Below are 27,304 nucleotides of genomic sequence, written 5' to 3' on the forward strand. Positions count from 1 at the left end.
CTATATAAGAACTGGTTGTGATATCTGATGTTATTCTACACAACATGGCAGTCGTGTGAGTAATAAAATATGCATGTAATTAGTTTTGGTAATTTCTCATAGCTGATAATAATAAAAGCAAATATTTATCAGTCGACGACTATTTGTGATTATATATTCACATTGTATTTAGCCATAAGATTATCTAAGTACTTATGTTTGTCACATTTAGGTAACCGGAGTGTCAATCACTGCAATGAGATCCTGAAAGCCTGTCACTGATAATAGCTTCGTGTGTTGCCCTGAGGGTCTGCGCCTTTCCTCCTCCACATGTGTGCGCCATTTGCACATTACTTCTATAATGTGACAATAAACAACGTTTTCTAATGTTAAACATACAAAAAAAGCTCTGACTTCTTCACCCTCATCGTTCTGAGCCGTCCGTAAATTAGGAATGAACAGCCAAAACATCTCACGTTCTTATGTTATGCATTATGAACTCAGGGGATGTCAGGAATTAGATAGAAGATTCTGCTTTTCATTCCGCAACTGGCCCTTCCTTGCCCAGTTATTGGGATTGGTATTGCAGCTCAGTGCCATTCAAGTAAATGGAGTGGAGATGTAATTCCAGACATGACCCATGAACAGGACTAACTGGTAAAGCACCCATTATTTGGCTATTTTTTTTAGTGTTGGATGTTAACCGACTTTTTTTTTTACCCCTGTTCTATTAGTGCTAAGAAATGTACAGTAGTTAAGCAGGATTGTAGTGGACCTCTTGTTGAGAGATCGTTGACCACTAGACGCCTCCAAGACACATGCAATGACATTTTGCCCAGTTAATAGACTTTGAGAGGGGGCACATTATTGGAATAAGAGAAGCAGGGTGGTTGTTTCAACAAATTGCCCGCCATTTAGGCTGTTCTGGCTACGATGGTAGGAGGTGTTGGGAGCAGTGAGGACACGCTAGGTGAACAGACTCAGGATGGCCCAGACAGACTGCCAGTAGATAGGATCGTTTTATCTGTTGACCAGCAAAAACAGAACCAACAGTTTTGCTGTCCACCATCCACATACAGGTGGCATCTTTATTACAGAACCCTGTCTCTGCCCAGACCATTTCCATATGCTTAGCAGAAGGAAATTTGGTGTCACAGCACCCATTACATGTCCTGATATTAACACTCCAACACCATCGCCTTCGTTTGCAGTGATGTTGTCCACGAGAAACCTGGACTGCTATGGACTGGAAGCATATTGTCTTTAGTAATAAATCTAGGTTTAGTTTAGGAGCTGATGACAGTCGTCTTCGAGTCTGGAGACCTAAAAGGGTGAGCGCCTCAATCCTACCTTTGGAAAAATATATATATATCAGCGCCGCATCATCAAGTAGATACAGGTGGAAATAATGAGTAATGGCAAGTACTCACCCGGTGCTCAGTGGAATTCTCAGGTCTGAGAATCCACTGGCACCCGATATCCTCGATAGCCTTTCAACCACCCTAGGTTCCTGATCCAGATCTCTGGAGAGTCATCATCGGGATACAGCCCAAGCAGGGCCGTATAGTAAAAGTATAGAGTACAATCGATGCAAAAAGTCCCTGTGCTCCGGAACCTCAATGCTACCTTTGCTGTAGAGTGGCACACTGCCCTCTGCTGGTGTGATGGTCTAGAGGGTCATCGCATAAAACAGTAGGTCACCCCTAGTAGTGGTACGAGGGACAATGACAGCTCAGCGATATGTTCAGGACATCCTGCAGCCACATGTGTTCCTCTCATGGCAGCTTTCAAGAGGCATTTTTTAACAGGATAAGGCTCGGCCATACACAACAAGGGTTTTTAGGAATGCCTCCGCCAGGTTGCCACACTTCTATAGCCTGCCCAGTTTATTGCCAATTGATTATCCATTGGATCTGCTGGGATGCCAGCTTCGGCAGCCTACAAGTGTGCAGGATCTAGAGGCCCAGTTGCAAGATCTGTGGGTAACTGTGCTGCAGAATATCATACAGAGCCTGTATGCTTCCATGCCCACCCGTATCTTATCATGTATCCAGGCCAAAGGTGGCCCAGCACAGTAGTAGAGCCTCCTTTGTATTGTACAATTTTTTCCAATAAAGTTATCCTTTTGCTCTAGTATTGTAATCACTTACATATATCATCATTACATTCAAGCTTGTAAAGTTTCATTAGATTCTAACGACTACTTCTTGGTGTATTTTTTTTTGTCAATGAGTACAACTTGAGATCCATTTCTTGTTATTATCTTGAGTCAGGCTGCTGCTAATGCTCCTTGTGTATTACATTGCAGCTCTTCCTATTTGGATTAGCTGCTAAGTATAAGCACAAGCCCACCAACAAGTTGGTGCATGAAGAACTGATTTGAATATGCACATATTTTCTGACTACGCTTTGCCTGATTGCCCTCAGCTTTGGCCTCCTGCCTGACTTAACGTACTCCACAAAATCTAGCTGTCCTGACCTCAGCCCAATTTCCACCACTCAGCATCCCCAGTGATCATCTGATTGTCCGGACCACTTTCAGTGCTGCAGAGACAGATGTTGTCATCAGGGTCGGAGGTGGTACTGTCATAGAAGTCTTCACTTTCATTGAAATCAGTAGGAACTGAGCCTTCACTCTCATTGAAATTAATAGGAGCTGAAGCCTCCTATTACACTTTTGGCACTTTGGCCTTCGACACCGGGGTTGGACGCGGAAGTGTAAAGGGAGGCAGCGCTCCCACTGATTTCAATAAGAGTGAAGGCCTCTAACACCGATGATGAACTCCGGTCCCACTGCACTGACAGCGGGCTGGACAATCAGCCTAATTGCCGGGGATTTCAAGTGGTGGGTCCTCAGTGATTAACTATTGATGACCTATCCTGAGGATAGGTCATCAATAGAATTTGCTCAGAAAGCCCCTTTAACATTTCCTCGGGACAGAAAATGGGCGAAGTAAAAAACAGATACAGGAAGAGAGAAAAACAGCTGTTTTTTTTTTTTAGCAAACTCCAGTCCTTGCCGCATGTCATTCTTGTTTATTTCACTTGGCTCTGTAGATATTAGAGTTTCCTCCAACTCTTGTGTTTTGTGCTTATTATGAACAATTTTGTTTTGTAATCATTTACAAAAAAATGATACTTAGTATGTACGATACGCTCGTGACATAACATGTGTACACCCTTAACAGTATGTTACTTATAGAACTGAGCAGCACAAACAGTTGATTAAGTACATTGCTCTGCTTTTCTGTTACTAATCTGCAGCTACAGCTCGTATTATTACAATTAGTGTTATTATGCAGAACTGCATTTAAAGTTCTGTTGGCTTCAGAGCTCAAATCTTCCAGCATTCCTTGCTGGTTCAGTGAGTACAAAGAGCTTAATCGGTGTAGTGCATACTTGCCGACTTTTGAAAATCGGGACTTAAGGGAGATTTACTCAGCTTCAGTCTTTATTTTTTTTTTATTCTTTCCTTCCTACTTTTCCAAAAAAAGCATACATTGGGGGCTTTTTTTTGTGGGACGAGTTGTATTTTTCAGTGGTATCATTTAACATACCATGTAATGTATTGAAAAATGGTGAAATGAATAAAAAAAACAATTGCACCATTTTGGGCGGAGTTTTTACAGGTTTCATGGGGCAGTGAAAAATGACATGTTCTCTTTATTCAGCACGATTAAGGCAATACCAAATTTATAGAGGCTGTTTCAAGAAAAACAACATTCTTTCTGTTGTCATATTTTGATCCCCATAACTTTTTTTACTTTTCCAGTTTTTCCAATTGTGTGAGGGCTCATTTTTTTTGCGGGATGACTAATAGTTTTTATTGATATCCTTTTGGATTGCATACAACTTTTTGATCCTTTTTATGAAATTTTTTTTCTTAAGGTAACCAAAAAAAGTGCATTTCTGGCACTGCATATTTTTTATGATGTTGTGCACCATGCGAGATTATTAATGTGATATTTTAGTAATTTAGACTTTCACAGATGCCAAATAAATTTTTTTTGATGCGATGACTGTGAAGTTTTTTTTTTCTTGAATTTAATATTTTTTTTTTTATAACTTAAAAAAAAATTATTTTTATGTTCTCCAAGGGGACTTGAACTTGCAATTGTTTGATCGCTCATAGTACAATGCAGCATGATAGTATTGCATTATACTGTGCTCGGCACATCTTAATAAGGATTCCTTTATGGCAGCCCTGGAGTCATTCGGAAAGCCCCCAGCAGCCAAGACTCTTGGTTGGCACCCTGTGATCTCATCACGGTGAAATCATTTGGGACATCAGAGTCCCGATCAGGATATTTAAATGCCAATATCAGTATTGACAGCTGCATTTAAAGGGTTAACAGCCACAATCGGTGTTATCTCTGATGAAGGCTGTTGTGGGCATGTGTTGGCTGTCAAAGATGTGTATGGAGCAGCCTCAGCCCCTGAGCCACTCCATACACTGACACCGGACATGCACTGTACATGTAAGGCACATCAAGGCCACCTACTGGGGAGCTGCAGAACTCTAATATGCACTGCCTCACTGTCTACATGGAGCAGTGTCCTCTGACTGGACATTCAACTACAGTACTAGGCAGGACTGGGGAGGGGAGTAGGGGGCTTGCAAGATTTGTTGTCTTTTCTGGGAGTCAAGGAATTCTCCTCTTTTTCAGGGAGTCTCCCAGGAAAATAGGGAAGTATGGGGTTCTGTACAACAATTCTTACACCAGGCACTGAATTTCTTGGCACCATGTGGTAACCATATGCTGATAAGAAAAGCAAGACAGAATAGACAGACCACCGGGGTACTGCCCATTTTATGGTTATATGCTAGGCAGAATTAATCCATACGTTTTGGATTGCTAGATTGACTATGAGTGACCACCAATGGACGCAGTTGACCCATGACATCTACAACTTTGACGGTAAGAATAGAGCTGCATACTACGCCATCCTTGCCATTAAATGTGATGAAGCTGCTAAATAAGGGATTTGCCATGATAGATTTCAACAAGATACGCCTGATCTTTTTTCCATGTGGAAGATAAGCCAACGCCAGAAATAAACATTGCACGCTCCGGTGAGCAGAACATACATGTTTATTATGGAGACAGAAGAAATAGCTTTTGGCTGAACACGCTCTGGGCCCACAGCTATCACAAGTGCGTGGTCCACTTTATTGTATCATTGGCAGGGATGTTAAGGCTGACCCAACGCATACTGTCTATGATGTAGAAGCGATGATGCAGGATACAGATGTCATGATGTAGCGCTATCCAAAATGCTTCAGGCACTACTGAACATACAGCGAAATAGAACATAGGACAGATACATTGTGTGCTTTGGCTGTCTCTCCTTGTTGAGGGTCACACAAAGAGGCAATAGGGCCACATGGGTATTTGTAATCTGAGATGAGGAGCATAATTTATCAAAGGTAATTAATTAACGAGACTGATTGTGGTCAGCTTGCCACAGTATGAGGCGTGTAATTGTGACTCCTTCAGTTAGAGGGCCAAAAATTCAATTCAGCCAGGGCCAGAATGGGGGTGCAGGGGTCTCTCTGCAATTGTCTGGCTCTAGTTGAAGAAAGTACAGATATACTATCAGAGTTTCTGTTCTCTGTGATCAGACATAACACTCTTGACAAGTCATTAAACTGGGGCATGTATAAGAGGCTGTCCTAGAGGGTGTACTGGACTTCATAATGGAGCACCAAGATGGCCGCTCAAAGCAGAACTGAGCATGCTCCCTGGGAACTTTCTAGTGAAATGTCAGTACTATAAAAGGAACTTCTGCCGCATCAGAGACAGAGTGGCGGGACTGTGTAAGGCTGCTTTCAAACTTGCAATAAAATCATGCAATGCAAGAGTGAGTGAAAACACAGAATTATGAAACCAATGATTTTCAATGGTTTCACTCCCATTTGCGAGGTTTTCACTCATGTGATGTGGTGTGAAAGAAAAAAAATTGCAGCATGTCCTATCTTTCTGCGTTTTGCGAATTTCAATTCTAGCTCATGTTTCCCATGGAGCCTCCCTTTTATCGCAACACATGAACTTGTGATTTTCATGCGAGCTGATGCGTTTTTTAACATTAGAAACTCCTATTGACTTTTGCGCAAAAAAATCACACGATTTTATCGCACGAGAAAATCGCAGGCGGGAGCAATGTGAACACAAAACACCGCTGACGCTCCAATATTACCTGAACCAAGCTATGATTATGTCGCAACTTTCTTGAGGCAATATCGCGATCGCCAGTGTGAAGGAACTTCTCAGTGAGCCGAAATGCTGCTGAAAGGATGCAATGATCTGCAGAGGAGCTGCTGCTGCCAGAGAAGAAAATGCAACAGGAAAAATTAACCCTTGAATGAGAAATGGGCTGTTTGGAGAAGGCAGAAGGGCACCGTACAGAGGAAATTCCTGCCAGTAAAAGTGAGCTGTAGAGCTACAGATCAAGACCAAGGAGGACATTGAGAAGTACATTGGCAACAAGTTGTAAGTAAGGCCATAGTAAAACTGTTAGTTGTCCACACTGCTAGGGACAATACGTTGGCAGGCCTACAGTAGGAAGACCTAATAATACGGCATTACGTTTATTCTGAATAACGGACACCTGAACCTGGTTGCGGGATTGTGTCATGTAAAAGGAGCTTTGCCTGAGTATTCCATGACAGACTCTTCTAGAAGACCGATTTGGGACATTGATCATCATTACCTTCCATTATCCAGCAACATTATTGAGTGTTATCAATATCAATCTCGAAGTAAAACGGGTGTTAGATTTTGAAACTAACAGTGCTAAACGTCTTATAAGGAACTGGGTGTCTTTTGCATATTTTTCATTAATAGTTTTCTTGGTTATTGGTTATACTTTTATATTGTGTCTAATGTGTTGGAAGTTCTAAGAGTTAGTTAACTGTAGCTAGCAGCAGATAATTGCACGGTAACTGTGTAACTACTTCTGCCATTATTACATTTATCCTGATGTTCCTTGTTACTGCATAAATATGTCGTTTTGTAAGTCCTTCGTCTGCATCATTTCTTGAACTTTCAGCCCCTGTGACACAAGCATTGTGCTCTATCCAGCTGCCTTCTCCTAAAACAAATGTAGAAATAGGAGAAAAAGATGAAGTGCAGCAACTCCGGTGTAGAATGGTATAAAACAAGGAGCCTGGAGCTTGTTCACAGGGCTAAGATGACATCTTTTTAGGAAGGTGCAGCCCACACTACGAATTGGTAAACGTATAAAATCGCAGACAAGGAAGGAGGAAACTTTCTTTTGTAGGGGTGAATATAGCGCGACCTCCAGGCAAAGATAACTGTAATATATATTGAGATATTAAGAAAAATCCTAGTTTATTGATAAGAACCAGCTTGTAAACGCGGTTCGAGGTATATGAACCTCTTCCTCAGTACTTGCTGGGGATACACTACATGAAAACATTTAAAACCATAATGGGATAGGGAATAATAGGTGGAAGGTAAAACAAAATCCAGGTATAAAGTAGAAAATAGTGAAGTATAAGAAAAGGGAATGACAAAAAATAAAATAAAATAAAAGTAGATACATCTATAATTCAATAATATACAGAATTAGTTGAATAGCTCGTATAAAAGAATTAAGAATGCAAGTTAATTATGATTAAATAACTAATAAATAGAGATGAGCGAATCTACTCGTTTCGAGTATTTACTTGATCGAGCACCGCGATTTTCGAGTACTTCAGTACTCGGGTGAAAAGATTCGGGGGGCGCCGGGGGGCGGGGGGGGCGGGGGGAGGCGTGGCGGAGCCGGGGGTAGCAGTGGGGAACAGGGGGGAGCCCTCTCTCTCTCCCTCAACCCCCCACTCACCCACGGCGCCCCCCGAATCTTTTCGCCCGAGTACGGAAGTACTCGAAAATCGCGGTGCTCGGGCGAAAAAGGGGCGTGGCTGAGTAGGCTCGCTCATCTCTACTAATAAACAATATAAAATAGTAAGCTTTGTACAATTCTCGTCATGTGACCAATTGTCTATTTAGATATAAGAATAAAAAGCTGGGAAGTCTATGCTTTGTGACTATATAGCCTAATGCATGGCATAAATGCTTCCTAAAAATAATAGCAGTATAAAGTTACCCAGAGTTGTTTCGTATTTTTAAGCAGCCAATTATTGTTGATAGTTGGTGGTATTACAAACAGTCTTAAAATCATCTCTAAAAATGATTCAAAAAGTGCATTAAAAAAATGCAAGCATTGTAATTAGAGATGAGCGAGCACGCTCGGTAAAGGCAGATACTCAAGCGAGCATCGCTCTTCTCGAGTATCTGCCTACTCGTCCGAGCAAATGCAGGTGGGGTGGGGGTGCGGCAAGGGGGAAAGTGAGAGAGATCTCTCTCTCCCCCCCCGCTCACCCCCGCCACCCCCACGCATTCGCTCGGACGAGTATGCAGATACTCGAGAAGAGCGATGCTCGCTCGAGTATCTGCCTTTACCGAGCGTGCGCGCTCATCTCTAATTGTAACCCAATGTCTGTTTAGGAACTGGAACATCTCAAGTTCTGTATTTACAATCTCGAAATCAGAAGAAAAATAAACTAGATTTCTGGGTGTTTGAAAATATAAATCTGAAAATGTTATGAGTTGCAATAGATCGAGTAAAAAGAAATGTAAAATGATGGCCTTACCGTCCCTGACGGTGTATCATAGGAAAAGTTATTTTGGCGCTGATAACTAGAAAAGTTGTAGCGTTGATGTAAATTGCAGTTTTGGCGGGAGGGGAGAGGCAGGTAAGGTATAGGAGTACCGCTGTTTGAAATTGATTGGTGGACTGCAAAAAAAGGGGAGGGGAATTTGAAATGGAGAAGCACTTGGTGGGAAATTGCAGGGAAACACGTGGATAGGTTGCAACAGTGATGCAGCAGACAATCCCATCAGCGATGCAGGTTCTGTAGCTGTAAGTTGTTAATGACCCTGTGGTTTGCCTCAATCAAGTCCAAATCACCCATTGAGAATGAGTGGTGGGAACTGCCCACTTAACATATTGACAGTTGCGGGTGCTGACCTAAGTAGAGTCCATCCAGATGGAGACAGGTGAGTTTGTAAAAATGGGGATAGAGTCAGTGGGGCATAGACAAGTGGAAATCAAAAAGGAAGGCTGTCCTTTACTTTAGGAACAGTCAAAAAATCTGGCATCGCACAAAAGCGCAGATATAGTAGGACCAAATAGGGGAATAAAGCAGCAACAAAGTGTAAATGCACCTGAAATAATTGTATCAACTAGTTTTATAGAAGCACAAGCAGTTATATTCTGGACATTAGTATGATCATATTGATAATTAAAATTTCTTTCCTCAGTCACAGTCAGATGACGAAAATCTCCCATGTACTTTGGATAAAGAAGACCACTCTTCCCCAAGCCCTCCTTCAACTCCATCTGTGTGCTCACCACCGTCTTCTTCATCCTCTTCTGTACCTTCAGACGGAAAGAACATCTGCTCCAGTTGCGGCTTGGAGATCCTAGACAGATATCTGCTCAAGGTACTGAAATAATAATGTTATACTGAGCCAATGATCCTAAAACAGAAAGTACATAGTAACCTGCATTACGTGTGAAGTATTCATAAATGTTTGGAAAAAAGGAAGGGGTTTACAGGGTTAAAGGGGTTTTCTAGGACTTTACTATTGATGACCTATTCAATGAAATCAATGGGAGTCGTGCATGCCATTACCAACCCAGGCTGCTGCCATGGGAATGGAGCTGTCAGCTTCTGGCTCTGTCCCAACTGACAGCTAGTCCAATATCGTCTGATTGCTAGGGGTCCGAAGCAGTGGACCCCCACTGATCAACTATTGGTAATTATTGATGACCCATTCTCAGACTAGGTTAAGTCCTAGAAAACCTCTTTAAACCTTGTTCCTTCGCAGCACTGAGCATTAAATCAGTATATCTCCAAACCAAGGCAGAGCTTTGGAGACACATTGCTCCCAGAGGTGCGGCTAAGCTTTCTGCTGCCTTTGGTGAACAGTCAAATAGAGCCTCACAAAGAAAAATATAGCGTTTAAAGTTAGATTCATCGACAAAAAAAGTAATGCACCAAGAAGGCTCTGGTACCCTGTTGGGCTGCCTCTAGCCTAGATACATGATGAGAGATGGTCAGGTACGGAGGCGTACAGGCTCTGTATGGTATCCTCTGGCACTTTTGCCCACAGATGTTGCAACTGGGTCTATAGATCCTGCACACTCATAGGTTGCCAAAGCTGGCATCCTAGTGGGTCCCGTAAATGCCCAATGGGTGATAAACTTGCTGACCGGACAAGCCAAGGAAGTGTGGAAAGCAGGCATAGGTGAGCATAATCCTGCTGAAAGTTGGCTGTTGGAAGCCCTGCCATGAGAGGCAACACATGTGGCTGCAGGATTTCTGGCACATATCACTGAGCTGTTAAGTGTCCCTCGCATCACTACTATAAGTGACCGACTGTCATATGTGATGGGCTCCTGGATCATCACACCAGCAGTTAGGACAATAGGTCCCTCCTCAGCAAAGGCAGGATTGAAGCTCTCATCACGAGGCCAGCCATACTCGAACATGACTGTCGTCGGCTCCCAAACAGAACCTGGAGTCGTTGCTAAAGACTATATGGTGCCAGTCTGTAGCAGTCCAGCTTTTTCATTCATGACACCACTGCAAACAAAGGCGATGGTGTTGGGGTGTTAATGGCAGGACATGTAATGGGCGCCGTGACACCAAATGTTTTTATGCTAAACATCTGAAAATCATCGGGGCAGAGACACGGGTCTGCAATGAATGTGCCACCTGTGTCCAGATGGTGGACAATGAAACTATGGGATCTGCCCTTACTTGTCAGTGGATCTTCCCTACTGGTGGTTGGATCTGCCCTGACTTGTCAAACGATCTTCTCTACTGGTGGTTTTTCTGGGCTGTGCGTAGCCTGTTCACCATGTATGTGTGCTCTTAAGTAACCACTTCTACCACCATCTCCTAACAGCTTAGTCAGAATGACCTAGATGGTGGGCAATTCGTTGAAATGACCATTGTGCTTCTCTAATTCCAACGATGCGCTCCTCACAAAGTCTGTTAACTTGGAAAATTGTCTTCGAGTGTGTTGTAGAGGCATGTCTAGTGGTCAACAATCTCTCAATCACAGGTCCGCTACATAAATGTAGCCTTTGAGAGTCTTTTTATAGGTCAACAAGGAAAACACTTTTATGGTTTCTGGTGGCAAGACCCAGAGTTAAATCAGGCCACAACTTAATGTTATGTAGAGTTTTGCAACAATTTGACATTTCCATCTGGATGCATTATATTTTTTGTCAATGAGTGTATTTCAGAGATGCAAAAGGGTAATTCACATATTCACAAAATATAGTGAAATGCAAGTTGCAGAAACATTTTGGGCATCCTGGGGCTCCAATTTTGCAGCATTCTCTAAACCTAAAATCATTCAATCACATGGAATTCTACCCTAGAAACATTAATGTTGGAATGATTCCAAGGGGGTATTCAATGTAATGTACAGTAGTATACTGATTAGTCAGTGTTGTAGACTAATCGGCACACAGTATTGTGCATGAGGTTTAATGCTGTGCGGCAGTGTGTGTATCTTCAATGCTGCTTCCTTTTGTCCTTCACCCTGGCACCAGAAAGAAGGAGACAAGCGAGGAGGATTTAAGATACACACACTGCCGTGTGATGGAAGATGAGAGTTCATTCAGTCAGTCTAAAGGCCCCCATACATATTAAACATTAGCCTTCTGAGCTCGCCAATTTTTGCAAGACCGGACGACTCTCACGTGCCTATGGGGCCACCTGACTTTCAAAAACAGAATTTGATGTGTTGAATTTCCATGCCCGATCTTTTTGTTGCCCCTGGAGTTGAACGTGCTGAAAGTACAGTGGTGGACCTACCAGTCCTGCCTATCCAGCTACCGCCTTCTGACTGTATTATAGGATCTTCCACTGCTACTATTTTCCAATTATACTGCTTCTATATACTTTTAGCAGCAGGGCTCTTGCATTGTCAGACTGGGTTTCCTTACACCCATCTGAGAAAATTATTCTCAGGGCCCACCAGCCTTTTACATGGGTTTGGCCAAGTCCCATTGAGATGCTTAAAATTTTGTGCTCCCCTCCCAGGGCTTAGGGCATACACAGAACCCATATATTCCATAAGACAACTTTTATAGCACGGCGGGGTTAGATATACGAGTACAGTGGGTCAACTCTACGTATGGTAGTATATGGTACCTCTAAATAATGCAATCACTGAAAAGTCAGATTTCAGTTCTACACAGTAATAGTGATTACAGTGCAGTTACCTCCAGTGATCACAGTTGGCGTCTCTTCTGTTTGGTGACATCCACTTTCCTTTTTCTTCTGCTAATGAAGACTTCATCCACCCATTATACATTTTTAACGTGCAGACTCCCTAGCACACCGCTCAATGCACTGAGCAATGGCTTTCAGCTGTGACACTAAGGGAACGACGAGGAAGGTAATTATAACACTTACATCCTGGAACTAAGCGGGTCACTTAAAAGTAGGTGACAGATTCCCCTTAAAGGACCTAGTCGTTTTGTGAATACAGCCTTCTGACAGGCAAATTCTGCAGACTGATAAATAGGGGGGGCAAGATTACTTTTATCATTTATATACACAGATGATTGCTCAAAATTCATCAGAAACTAACAGCTAATGGGTTAATCATCCCTTTAGTAGCTAACTAGCTTCATTTGCCTGTATTTAGAGAACAGCGGGTGGTCTGATCTCTAAACACATCGCTATTGTTCTCCAGCGGGACAGTAGCTGTTAAAGAATGTTATCAGCGCTGCCTGCGAAGAACTTAGCGTGCAGCCTCTCTTATCAGGGAGGATGGATTTCATGCTGAGCTAAAGTCAGAGATGGACGAAAAGTGCACGTTAAGTGCACGGTGGGCACACATTTACACACAACGATTATCACTCAAAAGATGGCTTTTGAGTGACTTTTGAGCGATAATCATTGTATGTAAAAGGGCTCTCAGTGTTCCTTTAAATAAGCATATATTAGGAGACATCTTCCCTTAAAATAAGAATTGTAAAAGACGTCTCCTAAGGGACCTACAGAGAGTCCTACAATTACTCAGCTATTGTAGATATTTTTTCTCTTTTGTCTACTTTTGATCATTCTTTAAAACAAAATCAAAAACATTTTGGACATTCTCACAACACATATGACTCATGTTAGTACGTTCTCTGATAATTGCTGCAAAAGAGGAAAGAGAGGGAGGGTGAAGCAGGCTTGATGAAATGACAGGTGACCTCCAACCCCTCTTGGTGGCTCGCAGTCACTTAAAAGGGATATGTTCTTTCAATACGAGTAGAGTTTATTTTCCATCACTGGTCATATAACCCATATGGACATAGTTTGCTGTTTTCTAGTTCACTTTTATTTTAGGGCAATAAGTGATCTCTGCTTACAAATGCTGATAAATTATTTTACATCCTATTTATTGTATAGGCACTTTTTGTAATTTGCAATTCTTTGTAGAATCTACAAGTACCAACTATATTGTATATTAACATATCTGTACACCAGATGGTTTATTGCATTTTTGTCCTAATAGATAACACCTTTAAGGTGGTATTCATAGCATATCCACCATTCCAGCTTACCTCCGCAGTCACTGGTCACTTCAGCATCCACTATTTCCGCTGTTCTACATGGTTTCTATAACTCCCATAGATGTAAATGGAGGTGCAAGAAACAATATTGCAACCAGCTACACTGTTTCTGCAGCTTAGAAGTTATGGAAATGGCCTAGCTCACTGTGCTACCCTGTTTCCGTAACTCCAATTTACTTCTATGGGAGTTATGAAAACAGGAAAGAGAAGAGACAGTTTGGCTGTTTCTGTAATCCTGTTATCGGTGGCCACGGCATTAGGATAGCTATTCCAATCTCAGCAATGATAGACTGAGAAGAGAATACTCCTTTAAGAATTAGCAGACCAGTACCCACATACTCTGATTTGAGAGAAGATAAGGCCTTTTCTTTCATCACCACTTTAACTTTATTATGTACAGACCTATTATTAAAATGTTTATTATAAGTGATGCTTTTATTTTTCTCATTATTATGTTTATGTATGTCTTTTGTTACAAGGGTTCTCCAACAATGAACTCCTCACAGGCATGAGACACAGCAGGACAACAGGAATCATTTTGGATCTATCTATGCTATCTTATCCTTTCCCATCTTATCTTATCCTATCTTATCTATCATACTTTATCTTGTCTTATCTAATTTTACCTTATCTATCATGTCTTAAGCCCCATTTAGACACAACGATAATCGCTCAAAAGATGTCGCTCAAGCGACTTTTGAGCAATCATCGTTGTGTCATGTACAGCGCAAGATGATCGCTCAAGATGAGCGATCACCTTGCGCTGCCAGCAGATAATGCAGAAGACAAGCAGAGCGTCCCCGCTTGTCTTCTGTATCCAGCCGTTATACATATATACCTATACATTAGGACACGTACTAAGGGTGCATTGTGTAGGCATGTCTGGGTCCCCTATATATTAGGACAAGCACTAAGGGTGCCCTCTGTAGTTATGTCTGGGTCCCTATATACTAGGGCAAGTACTAAGAGGGCACCCTATATATTAGGACAAGTACTAAGGGTGCATTGTGTAGTCATGTCTGGGTCTCTTATGTATCAGGAGTATAAAGTCTCTTCACCCGTTTGGCACTCCAGAAATCAGTTTATGAGTCAGGAGCATTGTATATACATGCAGCTCTCTCCATTGTAATTTATAGAACTTATGAAATGCCAGCCCATTACCTCAACATCCATCATTTACAATGGAGAGAGCCACATGCATTGTCTCCTCTTCTCTAGATGCTTATTGTGACCATCATTCTTCTAATAAGTGGGAGTCCTGAAAGTAGAATGCACTTTGATTTATTATGGCATATACTTAGGATATCTATATATATAAAGACGAAAGCCCTCACTGACTCACTCACTCACTGATTCACTGACTGACTCGCCACGAATTCTCCAACTTCCCGATATCGTAGAAACATGAAATTTGGTAAGAGCATAGACTATGTCCAAAATAGGAAAAGTAAAGCATTCCTACTCGATTATTCAATTCTAGCACAAAAGAATTAGCGTTGGAATTTTACGTACGGAATCTAACTCTCTCACTTTCCGTGTCATAGAAGCATGAAATTTGGCACGAGCATTGATTATGTCATAAATAGGAAAAGTTAATGGGTCCCAACTCAATTATTCAATTCTAAGCGCAAAAGAATTAGCGTCCAAATTTTACGTACGGAATGTAATTCTCTCCCTTTCTCGTGTCATAGAAACGTGAAATTTGGCACAGGCATTGATTATGTCATAAATATGAAAAGCTAATGGGTCCCAACTCGATTATTCAATTCTATGCGCAAAAGAATTAGCATCCAAATTTTATGTATGGAATGTAATTCTCTCACTTTCCCGTGTCATAGAAACGTAAAAAATTTGGAGCAGGCATTGATTATGTCATAAATAGGAAAAGCTAATGGGTCCCAACTCGATTATTGAATTCTAAGTGCAAAAGAATTAGCATCCAAATTTTACGTACGGAATCTAATTCTCTCACTTTCCCGTGTCATAGAAACGTGAAATTTGGTACGGGCATTGATTATGTCATAAATAGGAAAAGCTAATGGGTCCCAACTCGATTACTCAGTTCTAAGCGCAAAAGAATTAGTGTCCAAATTTTACATACGGAATCTAATTCTCTCACTTCCCGGTGTCATAGTAACGTGAAATTTTGCACGAGCATTGATTATGTCATAAATAGGAAAGGTTATTGGGTCCCAACTCGATTATTCAATTCTATGCGCAAAAGAATTAGCGTCCAAATTTTATGTACGGAATCTAATTCTCTCACTTCTTGGTGTAATAGAAACTTGAGATTTGCCATGGGCATTTATTATGTCTTAAATTGGAAAAGTTAATGGGTCCCAACTTGATTATTTAATTCTAAGCGCAAAAGTATTAGCGTCCAAATTTTACGTACGGAATCTAATTCTCTCACTTCTTGGTGTCATAGAAACTAGAGATTTGGCACTGGCATTGATTATGTCATAAATATGAAAAGTTAATGGGTCCCAACTCAATTATTCAATTCTAAGCGCAAAAGAATTAGCGTCCAAATTTTACATACGGAATCTAATTCTCTCACTTCCTGATGTCATTTTATATAAAGAAAACGTCACAGGGTTGCCTCCACGTGGTGTTTCCTGGGTAACGCAAAGAACCATGCAAAATGCTGAACATATTTTTTTCCCGATCTCTCTAAATTAAAGATGACTTCATAAGATTTTCCGTGTAAACACCAGATAAACACCAGTACCAAATTAACTCGGGCGAAGCCGGGTATATCAGCTAGTATCATATATGTCTCAGATGGGAATACCCTTGCCGCCCTTGGAAGTGTTTCACTTTGTCAATGTGGCCCTCAGACCAGAAAATGTTGTGCACCACTGGAATAGAAGAAGTCTGGATCCCAGCACATCCATATAAAAATATTCTTTATTGTTGCATATTTAAAATATCCATTAGAGGTTCAGGAAAAGCACTGTGAACACTTTGGATCATAATGGCCCTTGTTCACAGAATCTTTTAGTACTACTGTATTCCATGTATAGATATGATAGATATTTGCTTGAAACTAGAAAAATGGGTACAAGCTGTGAAAATGAGGAACTTTTTAAATTGCCTCAATATCTATCTGAATGATAGGTATGAGTTTTAGGGGGAAGACAAATGGGCTCGGATGTAAAAACAAGTTAGGTTTGAGCTGTCATTCTGCCAATATAGATTGGAAAATTCTATGTGTAACTTCATTTTTGAAAGTCATATATCAATATTATCATTTGTATGACAGGTTGCATTTTGTTGCATGAAAGTATTAAATTATATTTTATGCAGTAGTACCGTGTGCATAGCAAGAAGTACATGTGCAAAAGACATGCATTCTAGCTTTACTAACAAGGTCTCAGACGCTAAGCATGCAGCTTTGTTGTAATTAAGCTTTGTAATATTTTACTAAGAGAGAAGTATTACACATGCTATAGGCATATAGGAATTGTTGATTTATTGACTTTCTGGGGTTTGTTACACTATATAACCTCTTGCATTGCAACAATAAAACAGAAGAGCTTGGAAAAATCACTTGCGTGTTTTTCATAATTCTCTTCTCTGATGCATCTTCTATAAATAATTAGGTGATTACTTCAACAGTTGTATTGTTGCCAAAAAAAAACGACCTCAACAACAAATGTCTAAAGGCTATGGATTCCTTCACTGACATTGTTTTTCGTAAATTTGTATCACAGATTTCTCATAGTGGCTGATAGAATTATAGATTTTTCTCCATTGCAAGCAAATCTTCCTTTCATCTCTATTCATTTCAAAGGATGACCCCCTTAGATTAGCACTCAGATAGAGCTGTCCCGTGACAATGTGTTGGATCAACACTGGCCATGTTTGCATAGCGTATATGTATAATGAATACATACGAGTTCTGACAGATGTGGCTAGTTAATGTAAACACACTCAAATGTGTCAAGTCTATACTTACAACCACAACGTTCCCATATAGCAAAGCTGGCTCGATAGTGTCCTTTATGTGAACTGGTGGCCAACAGCTAGTATGCATTTCATGAAAACTGCTATTAAAGCTGACCATTCTCACATAGGAATTCCAATGGCGTAAAATAACAAATGTCTAGTTCCTATGAAATAACATAGTTGTTGTGTCCTACTTCACAACAATAGAAATGAATCCACATTATACATATGAAACCACTTGTTGGAGTCCATTCTTAGGACTGAAAAAATCATGGACCCAGATGATGGAAGTGGTTCTTAACCTCTTCTTCTATCTCAATATATACTCTTTGTCAAAAAAAATCAAGCACCTAGAAAGATTTGGCATTTTGCTTCAAAACCCTGCTTTCAGTTACATCTCAGACAGATAAGCAAATGTTTAAATTGTGGAGTGATTAGATGAACGGTTTTGACACCTGAGCCCCTAAAATTGGCTCTTCCCTTGGCCTATATAAAGGTTCTCAGAGGCTACATCTGTGTAGTGGACCTCTTTTTCAGCTTGCATAGAACTTGTTGACTACTAGACGCCTCTATGACGCAGAGAAGAGATTTCACCCAAAATAATGGATTTGACAGTGGGTGGATTATTGGAATTCGAGAAGCTGGATGATCGTATCCATGAATTGGCTGCCACCTGAGCCATCCTGACCAGACTGTTAGAAAGTGATGGAATTAGTGGATGTGTGAGGGCACACAAGGCGATCAGGCTCAGGACACCTTCGACAGACCATCAGTAGAGAGGATTGTTTGATCGTCTGACAAGTACAAGCAGCTTCAACCATTTCATTGTCCACCATCCAGAGACAGGTTGCACCATTGATACAGGCCCCTCTTTCTTTCGGAACCATTTCCAGATGCTTGGCTGAAGGACATTTGATCTTATGGCACCAATTACATGTGCTGCCTTTGAGAGACACCCACTGATGCTTCTGTTTGCAGTTTTGTTGTGAATAACATAACTGGACTCCTATGGAGTGGAACCAGGTTGTCTTCAGCAACAAATCCAGGTTTAATTTGGGCAGTGACGATAGGCATGTTCGTGCCTGCAGACCTAGGCGTGAGTGCCTCAATCCTGCCTTTGCTGTGGAGGGGCACACTGGCCCCACAGCTGGTGTGATGGTCTGGGGGGGCCATCATATATGGCAGTAGTGGTATGAGGGACAATAACAGCTCAGTGATATGTTCAGGACATCCTGCAGACACATGTGTTCCCTTTCATGGCGGGGCTTCCAAGAGGCATTTTCTAGCAAAACAATGATCGGACGCACACACAAGGGTGTCACAGGGATACATTCACAACATTATCTCACTTCCGTGGCTGCCCGGTCACCAGATTTTTTCACCAATAGAACATGTATGGGACCATCTAGGATGCCAACTTCTACAGCCTACGAGTTTGCACGATCTTAAGGCCAGCCCATATCACATCTTACATCCAAGCTAGAGGTGGTACAACAGGGTACAAGAGCCTCCATGCATGCTGATATCACATCTTGTATCCATGCTAGAGACAGTACAACAGGGTACTAGAGCCTCCATGTCGCCTGTATCACATCTTGTATCCAAGATAGAGGGAGTATAACAGGGTACTAGAGCCTTCATGCATGCTGATATCCCATCTTGTATCCAAGCTAGAGGCGGTACAACAGGGTACTAAAGCCTCCATGCATGCTGATATCACATCTTGTATCCATGCTAGAGGCAGTACAACAGGGTACTAGAGCCTCCATGTCGTCTGTATCACATCTTGTATCCAAGCTAGAGGCAGTACAACAGGGTACTAGAGCCTTCATGCATGCTGATATTACATCTTGTATCCAAGCTAGAGGTGGTACAACAGGGTACTAGAGCCTTCATGCCCCCGTATCACATCTTGTATCCAAGCTAGAGGCAGTACGACAAGATACTAGTGCCCCAATGCCTGCCTGTATCACATCTTGTATCCAAGCTAGAGGCAGTACAACAGGGTACTAGAGCCTCCATGTCTTCCCGTATCATATCTTGTATCCAAGCTAGAGGTGGTACAACAGGGTACTAGAGCCTCCCTACCCGTCCGTATCACATCTTGTATCGAAGCTAGAGGCGGTACAACAAGGTACTAGAGCCTCCATGCCCGCCGTATCACATCTTGTATCCAAGCTAGAGGCGGTACAACAGGGTACTAGAGCCTCCATGCCTGCCCATATCACATCTTGTATCCAAGCTAGAGCCTGTACAACAGGGTACTAGAGCCTCCCGTCAAGGGGTCAGTTTTCCCCAATAAACTATCCTTTTGCTCTGATATTGTAGTCACTTAATTATATTAAAGTTACAATCACACTTATAAAGTTTTGTTCAATTCCGACAACTCCTTCAAGGGGAGGGATTTTTTTTGACAATGAGTATATTTTAAAAAAATTGTCTAAAAAAATAATGTTCTACTTTTCTCATTTCTTCTTCATCTGCTTTGTATTTCAATTGTTTGTTATGTGAAGTCACAGCTGGCAGTTATTATCACAGAGCGAGGTGTTGAGCAGTTGGGAAGGCGGACTAGCACGTCGGGAGGCCGGCGGGGCATATAGCTTCCCTGCTTCCCTTTTGGTTAATACAGCTTCTTGCAAAGTTGTTTTGTTTAACATGGTTTTAAATTAAAGCTGTGGCCGACCACCACGCACTTAAAATGTAATTCTGTCTCATATGTTCATTTAGTATATCACCGGGCTTTTGGCGTCGGAGATGCTGCGGGAATTGGAGGTGGGTTGTGACTGCCTGCAGTCTATGTAGTATGAAAAGTAATCAAATCACTGGAGCAATCAATGCCAGTTAGCTGCTGCAAAGGGAAATAAAGTTTTGGGGTGCATTAAAGGGGGTATAGGTTCTGGACACCAGTATTCAGGAAAGACATTGCAGTGCTTGAGGGGGTTCAAAGACGGGCAACTAAATTAATAAACGGAATGGGAGGACTGGAATACCCAGAGAGGCTATCAAAATTGGGATTATTCACCCTGGAAAAAAGACTGTTAAGGGGCGACCAAATAACTATGTATAAATACATTAGGGGACAATACAAGGATCTCTCCGATGATCTGCTTATACCCAGGACTGCGACGGTTACAAGAGGGCATCCTCTACGTCTAGAGGAACGAAAGTTTCATCACCAACACAGAAGGGGGTTCCTTACTGAAAAAGCAGTGAGTCCTTGGAACTCTCTGCCCGAGAGCGTGGTGATAGCAAAATCCATAGAGGAGTTTAAGAGTGGACTTGATGTCTTTCTGGAGCGCTACGACATTGCAGGATATAGACATTAAATAACCAAAAGGGTTGTTGATTCAGGTCTTGGAGTCAGGTAGGAACTTTCAAATGGTGATCCAGGGATTCTTCTGACTGCCATTATGGAGTCAGGATGGGATTTTCCCACCAAAATAGGTAACTTGGCTTCTGTTTCTTTTGCCCTCCTCTGGATCAACAACGAGGGGTGCAAACAGGCTTAACTGGATGAACATTTGACTCTTTTCAGCCTTGCATACTATGTTTCTATGTCACTGTAAGGGAGCTTTCACACAGGATGGAAGAGGCTGCATGGCACACAACAAGTAAACTCTGCATCAAAACTCAGTTAGACCTGCGGATTTTGGTTTGGAATTCCGCAGCTGTGGATTTTGCTGCATCCTGCGCCGTAATTTCATTCTATGTGAAAGGTCCCTTAGGTAGCATATCCCTGATGTAATTCCTGGGGTCTGTTTGATCAAACCTTTAGCAAAGCTGAGCCAGTGGCTTAGTCTGGAGACTGACTTTGCTTTTGTAATGGTGGTTTCACACTTGCATTCGGGATTCTGTTTCGCCTAAGAGGTGATACGTCTGAACATCCAACTCCCCCCTCTCATTAAATCTATTTAGGTCTCCTTAACACAAACTTTTTTTCAGTATTTTTAAGTCATTGTAAAAACTCCATGAATTTCAAGTGTTTTTCATAGCGTTTTTTTACAAGCATTTTCAGTGACAATTTTTATTTTACACGATTAAAGGGTATCATATCTACAAGATTACTTGGTTTCGCTAACTAAGAGCAATCACACTTAGTTTTTATTCTGTTACATTCATGAGTTTTTCAAGTCCTTTAAAGAAGCCTATGAAAAAAAATTTACAAAACGCTGACCCCAAAAATGCCACCAAAATGCTTTATACATTTGTGCGTCTAATACACTATATTAGAGACACTTTGTTGGAGAGACAGGCCATTTCCCAAATGGAGCTTTACTATATGGAAATCAGATGCATGATCCCAGAGTGCAGCATCCAATCTAATTAGTGTGATTTCCATAGATCAGTTTCAGTATGAATCCACACTAGAAGGGGTAAAGCCCGCAGCTGAATGACTTCCAACAAGACCTAGTCATTGGTGCTAGACTAGGCAGGGCCAGGATTTATTGCCAACCTTGTGAGGTTTTCTTGTGCAGCAATGTGGAGAGTAGAGGATGGTGTGATCTAGGAAAAACATCCAGCGAAAAGGGAATCCTGTGGATGTAAACAACTTATTGACAAAAGGGGTCAGAGGAGAATGTCAAGAATCATATTGAAGAACAAGCGGCGCACAATCAAGGAAATTATATCTAAGTACAATGCTGGTGCTCCAACTAATTTGTCCAAATGCACAATTTGTCTTTCCTTAGCACAGATGGCTATAACTGCAGACGACCAGTTCCAGTGTCATTGGTGTATAAGTAAAGCATAAAGGCAATACTCAAGTGTGCAAAACAGCGCAAAAATTGTATCACTGAGCAGTGGAAAACCATAATCTGAATCCAGACTTCTGTTGCACCGTGCTGATGAGAGGGTCAGAATTTGGCACAAGTAGCATGAATCCATGAATTCTTCCTGTTAGTTGTTCAGATCATGTCAGTACCTCCATCTAATTTACTGAATATGTAAGAAACTATCCTGTCCACATGGGCCAATATTCTGAAGGTCAAAGCTGGTCCAACAAGCTATTAGATTGGTGTCTGTAGTAAAGTGGCCATCCAAGGTATTTCACTGTAGATTATAACATCTGGCTATGTTTTTTGGCCAAAACATTTGCACACAAAAATACCATAAAATCGCAAGGCAAAATTACCAAAATGCCGTGTTTGAAACCGGTTTAAGAAGAAAGAACACAATCGATCTCATCAATCACTGCTCACAGACACATTGAGGTTTAGGGCCATACTGGAATTACAGAGGAGATGGAGGAAATCAAAAATTCAAGCCGTTACGGACAAGTGCACTGCAAATCCAGCAGTTCAGGCACAAGAGAACTGCTTACTAGACTTGATTCCACTCCAATCATTCAGAACTCTGAAGGTCTCTGAAAATAGGGTGGTTCTAGAAGAGAGGGTAATAGCACTGAATTCAAAGTAGAAAACTCCAGCACTTGTTCCAGTGAAAAATATAAAACAAAAGCTTTATTTCATAGGTTTAAAAAATGGTAAAATCATGACATCCTGGTTTCTTTACTCGTTTCAAGCCACACAGAGTTCGCACTCCTGGTATGAAGTAAGAACTATGTGTGGCTTGAAACTAGTAGACTAAAAAGGATTTCCTGATTTTACAATTTTTTAAACTTATGGAATAAAACTTTTTGGTTTTATGTTTTTCACTGGACCAAAGGCTGGACTTTTCTACTTGGAATTTATTGGAGATCCGGCACACATCAACAGGCACTGCTAACACATTTCAGACCTCATAAGAATTCTTAATCATAGCCTACTGGTGTATGGGGGAAAACCTCAATAAAAAAAAAAAAGAACCAATCTGATTACAAAGAAATGGTCAAATGACTAGCACAATTAAAAACTTACGAGTAAGTGATGTATAACATGACTTTAAAGATATGGACATATGAAAATATCGCAATTATAGTATAGCAACTCAATATAATTCCATTAAATTATAAGGATTTATTATATTCCTCTGAAACTAGAGAGGCGCTCGTTAGATTGGGCCAATAATTCGGCCCGTGTAAAAGCGCCCTTATAGGATTTCAAAAATCGAAGACATTGGGTCTTTTAGTATATTTTTTTCTAATAAGGTGCTACATTGTAAGATAACTTTTATGGTAAGTTCTGTGCAAAAATCTATTTTATTGAGTTTCAGTGAGAAATGAAGTCCGGCTAAGTAGAAATGTTAATTTCTGGAAATACTGATTTCCATTCTGTGATTCTGATTATTGTCCCTTCTCCTTCCAGGTGAATAACTTAATATGGCACGTCAGATGTCTCGAGTGCTCAGTATGTCGGACGTCTTTGAGGCAACACAACAGCTGCTATATCAAAAACAAGGAGATATTCTGTAAAATGGATTATTTCAGGTAATATCTGGGTTACTGTTAGCCGTAGGAACTAATGTGTGAGAATTGAGATTAGGTTTACATAGTATTTGATATTATTGGGAACTTGTTTTAGTTGCTTTATTTTATGGTTTTCGTAAGATCTACTGTAGGATGTCAATGGGAATGGCAGATATAAATGAGATCTCCATGAAGAAAATAGGACTGAAATAAAAGTCCAATGTTATTATTCTTCTGAACATTATTCATATATGGAGTTAACTGTTCCTAATGGTGTTGTGTATTATAGTTTTTTACATGCTTTTTGTAGACTCCAGTTAGCTTGTAATAGGATTTTTCAGTTGTGTTGGTTATGCAGTTGTGTCTTCTTATACAGGGTGTGATCAAAAAGACTGATCAAGAACTATATCTCAGTACTAGGTGTCCCATATTGAAATACCAATAGTGTACTTGCATAGAAAGGCATGGATGCTCTACACAATGATATGGCACACAAACCTCTGGGGGCCCCGGAACATGGATTTCAATTTTATGATGTGGCCCCTGTAAGAGATAGAGAATAAACCCCAATTGTAAAGTTGAAGAATACCATGTGAGAAGCAGAAATCTGCTTTCGCTTCCTTCTAAATCTTCTGGACCGCTGCTTTGACTGAAGTAAGGAATGTATACTCGAAGTGGTCTCCTTCTGCTACGATAGCGGCAGATCATTTAGAAAGTCATCCACCGTCGTCTGCAGGAGATTCAGGTACAAATCTGCTTCAAATTGTCCCTGGAATGAACACAGGTCCAACGATGGCTCCATGCATGTATCGCGGCAGAAGAAGGCCACTTCGAGAACACTTTTCCTTACTTCAGTAATAGCAGCCGTCCCACAGGGCTTAGAGAGACATGAAACGTGGATTTCTGCTTCTCACATGCTACTCTTCAACTTTGCAATTGGGTTTTACAAAATTGAAATCCATGTTCCGGGGTTCACAGAGGCCCGTGCGCCATACCCTCCTATTCCAGTACGCTATATATTATATCAATATATATAAGACACCAGTATTGAGATATATCGCTGGATCCGTCTTTTTGACTGTATTGCCCTAAAGGGTAATACAGTGACCTATTCCTGACGAAGGTACCCATGGTGTAGCGATACGTTTGGGGGCTTTCCTTTCCTCTACCACAGCCCTGTGGATGGATGTATTTTTGGATAATCTATATTTCCCTAATCTCACCTTGGCTTATCCTTTATGCTCAGCGTTTTATATTGCTTTCAGCTCTGTTTTTGCATAATTGATGTCTATACAATGTAATGTTTTATTTTTGACTAATTTATTATACCATCCTATCCATATTGGGACTTGATTGTGTTATCTTTTCATTTCCCATTATTGCTGGGGTTTCAGATTGTCCCATTTTGGTTAAATGTTTTACTCTTTTTGTCTTGCCTACATGTTTTGTGTCTTTTGCAATTGAGTAAAACTATTTGTATACTTTTTCATAATTGGATGTGCGCCACTTATATATGTGGTCTCTTCTTGTCTGTCTTCAGGATTGGTCATCAATAGTTTATCTGTGGGGTTCCGCCACTTGTCATCCCTGCTAATCAGCTATTCAGTGGGCCTGCTGTCAGTGCAGATAGCGTTGTCTGTATTGTAGCAGCATGAGTTGGTTCTGCAGATACAATTCCTATTAAATTCAATTGGAGCTGTGCCTGCAGTACCAATCCAGTCCATTGCAATGCTAACAGCGCTATCTGCTTCTGGCTCTATATGCACTGCCAGCAGGCTCAGCAAACAATTGTCGGCCACTCAAAGGATTTTGTCCAGGACTAGAATAAAAGGTTTGCTGTGTTTGCAGAAACCATTCACATGAATGGACATGAGCTGCAATACCAGAGACAGCCACGTTTCCAGAAAAAAAGCAGACCCTTCTTTCTAGACCTTGAGAAACACATTTAAAGCTAATTTTCATACAATGCGTAAAAATCACTGTATACCGCCTGGATCAATGTTGGTAATAACACCAATTCAAAAAACATGGATGCTGTGTAATATGCAATAAAAGTAAAGAATGAAATTATTTGGAAAACTCATCTAACCATATTTTATTCACAATAGGGCATAGAACACCTATCAGAAGGTGAAAGTGAGACATTTGTCCATTTCATTAAAAAATAACTCATTGATGGCAGTAACACATCTCACAAAAGTTGGGTCAGGGCCATGTCTACCATTGTGTAGCATCCCCTCCTCTTTTTACAATAGTCTATAAATGTTTGAGAAGTGAGGAGATCAATTACTGGAGTTTTGGGAGAGGAATGTTGTCCCATTCTTGTCTGATGTAGATTCTAGCAGCTCAACAGTCCTTGATTGTCTGCTGGATTTTTCGTTTCATAGTGCGCCAAATGTTTTCTATTGGTGGAAGGTCTGGACTGCAAGCGGACAGTTCAGCACCCAGACTCTTCTTCTAAAAAAGCCATGCTGTTATAGTGGATGCGGTATGTGGTTTAGCATTGTCTTGATGAAATGTGCAAGACCTTTCCGGAAAGAGACGTTGTCTAGATAGGAGCGTATATTCTAAAACCTCTATATATTGCTCAGCATTGATAGTGCCTTTCAAAATATGTAAACTGCCCATGCCATTGGCATTAATGCAATCCCATACCACCAGAGAGGCAGGCTTTTGAATTGTGCGCTGATAACAAGCTGGATGGTCCTTTCCCTCTTGAGTCTGCAGGACACAGCGTCCATGGTTTCCAAAAGGAATTTGAAATTTAGATCCATCCAACCACACAACAGATTTATACTTTGCCTCAGTACATTTTAAATAAGCTTTGGCCCAAAGAAGACACTGGTGTTTCTGGATTATGTTGATATATGAGTTCTGCTTTGCATGATATAGCTTTAATTTGCATTTGTGGATTGCACAACGAACTGTGTTCATAGACAATGATTCCTGGAAGTATTACTGAGCCGCTGCAGTGATTGGCATTACAGAATCATGCCTGTTTTTAATGCATTGACACCTGAGGGCCCACAGATCTCAAGCATCCAGTATTGACCATTGGTGCACATGAATTTCTCCAGATTCTCTGAATCTTTTGATATTATGTAGTGTAGATGAGATATTTAAAGTCTTCACAATTTTACATTAATGCAGTTTTTCAGAGATTGGTAAACCTCTGACCATTTTTGGTTCTGAGAGACTCGGCCTCTCTATCATTCTCTACTTATGCACAGTTGTGACTTAGTAGAAAATTGACCCTCCAGCTGTTTGTCATTAGTATCACTTACTTTTCCAGGCTTTTATTACCAAGCCTTTTGGACAATCCCTTTAAGCCAGTTACAAAAAATTCAGTTGGGATGGATGCAAGTAAAGTCTAAA

The 27,304-nt window shown here is 41.0% G+C and overlaps 1 protein-coding gene across 1 annotated transcript in view; it reads left to right on the forward strand.

Moving 5' to 3' along the window:
• Window positions 1-27,304, forward strand: part of LHX6 (LIM homeobox 6) — a 135,586-nt gene that overhangs the window by 39,398 nt on the left and 68,884 nt on the right. Inside the window, exons 3-4 of the mRNA XM_066579781.1 lie at window positions 9,309-9,491; window positions 23,829-23,950. Coding sequence (XP_066435878.1) covers window positions 9,309-9,491; window positions 23,829-23,950 — 305 coding nt within the window. The remainder of the gene's footprint in view (window positions 1-9,308; window positions 9,492-23,828; window positions 23,951-27,304) is intronic.

Source organism: Eleutherodactylus coqui, chromosome 10, assembly GCF_035609145.1.
Source record: "Eleutherodactylus coqui strain aEleCoq1 chromosome 10, aEleCoq1.hap1, whole genome shotgun sequence".
NCBI lineage: Eukaryota > Metazoa > Chordata > Amphibia > Anura > Eleutherodactylidae > Eleutherodactylus > Eleutherodactylus coqui.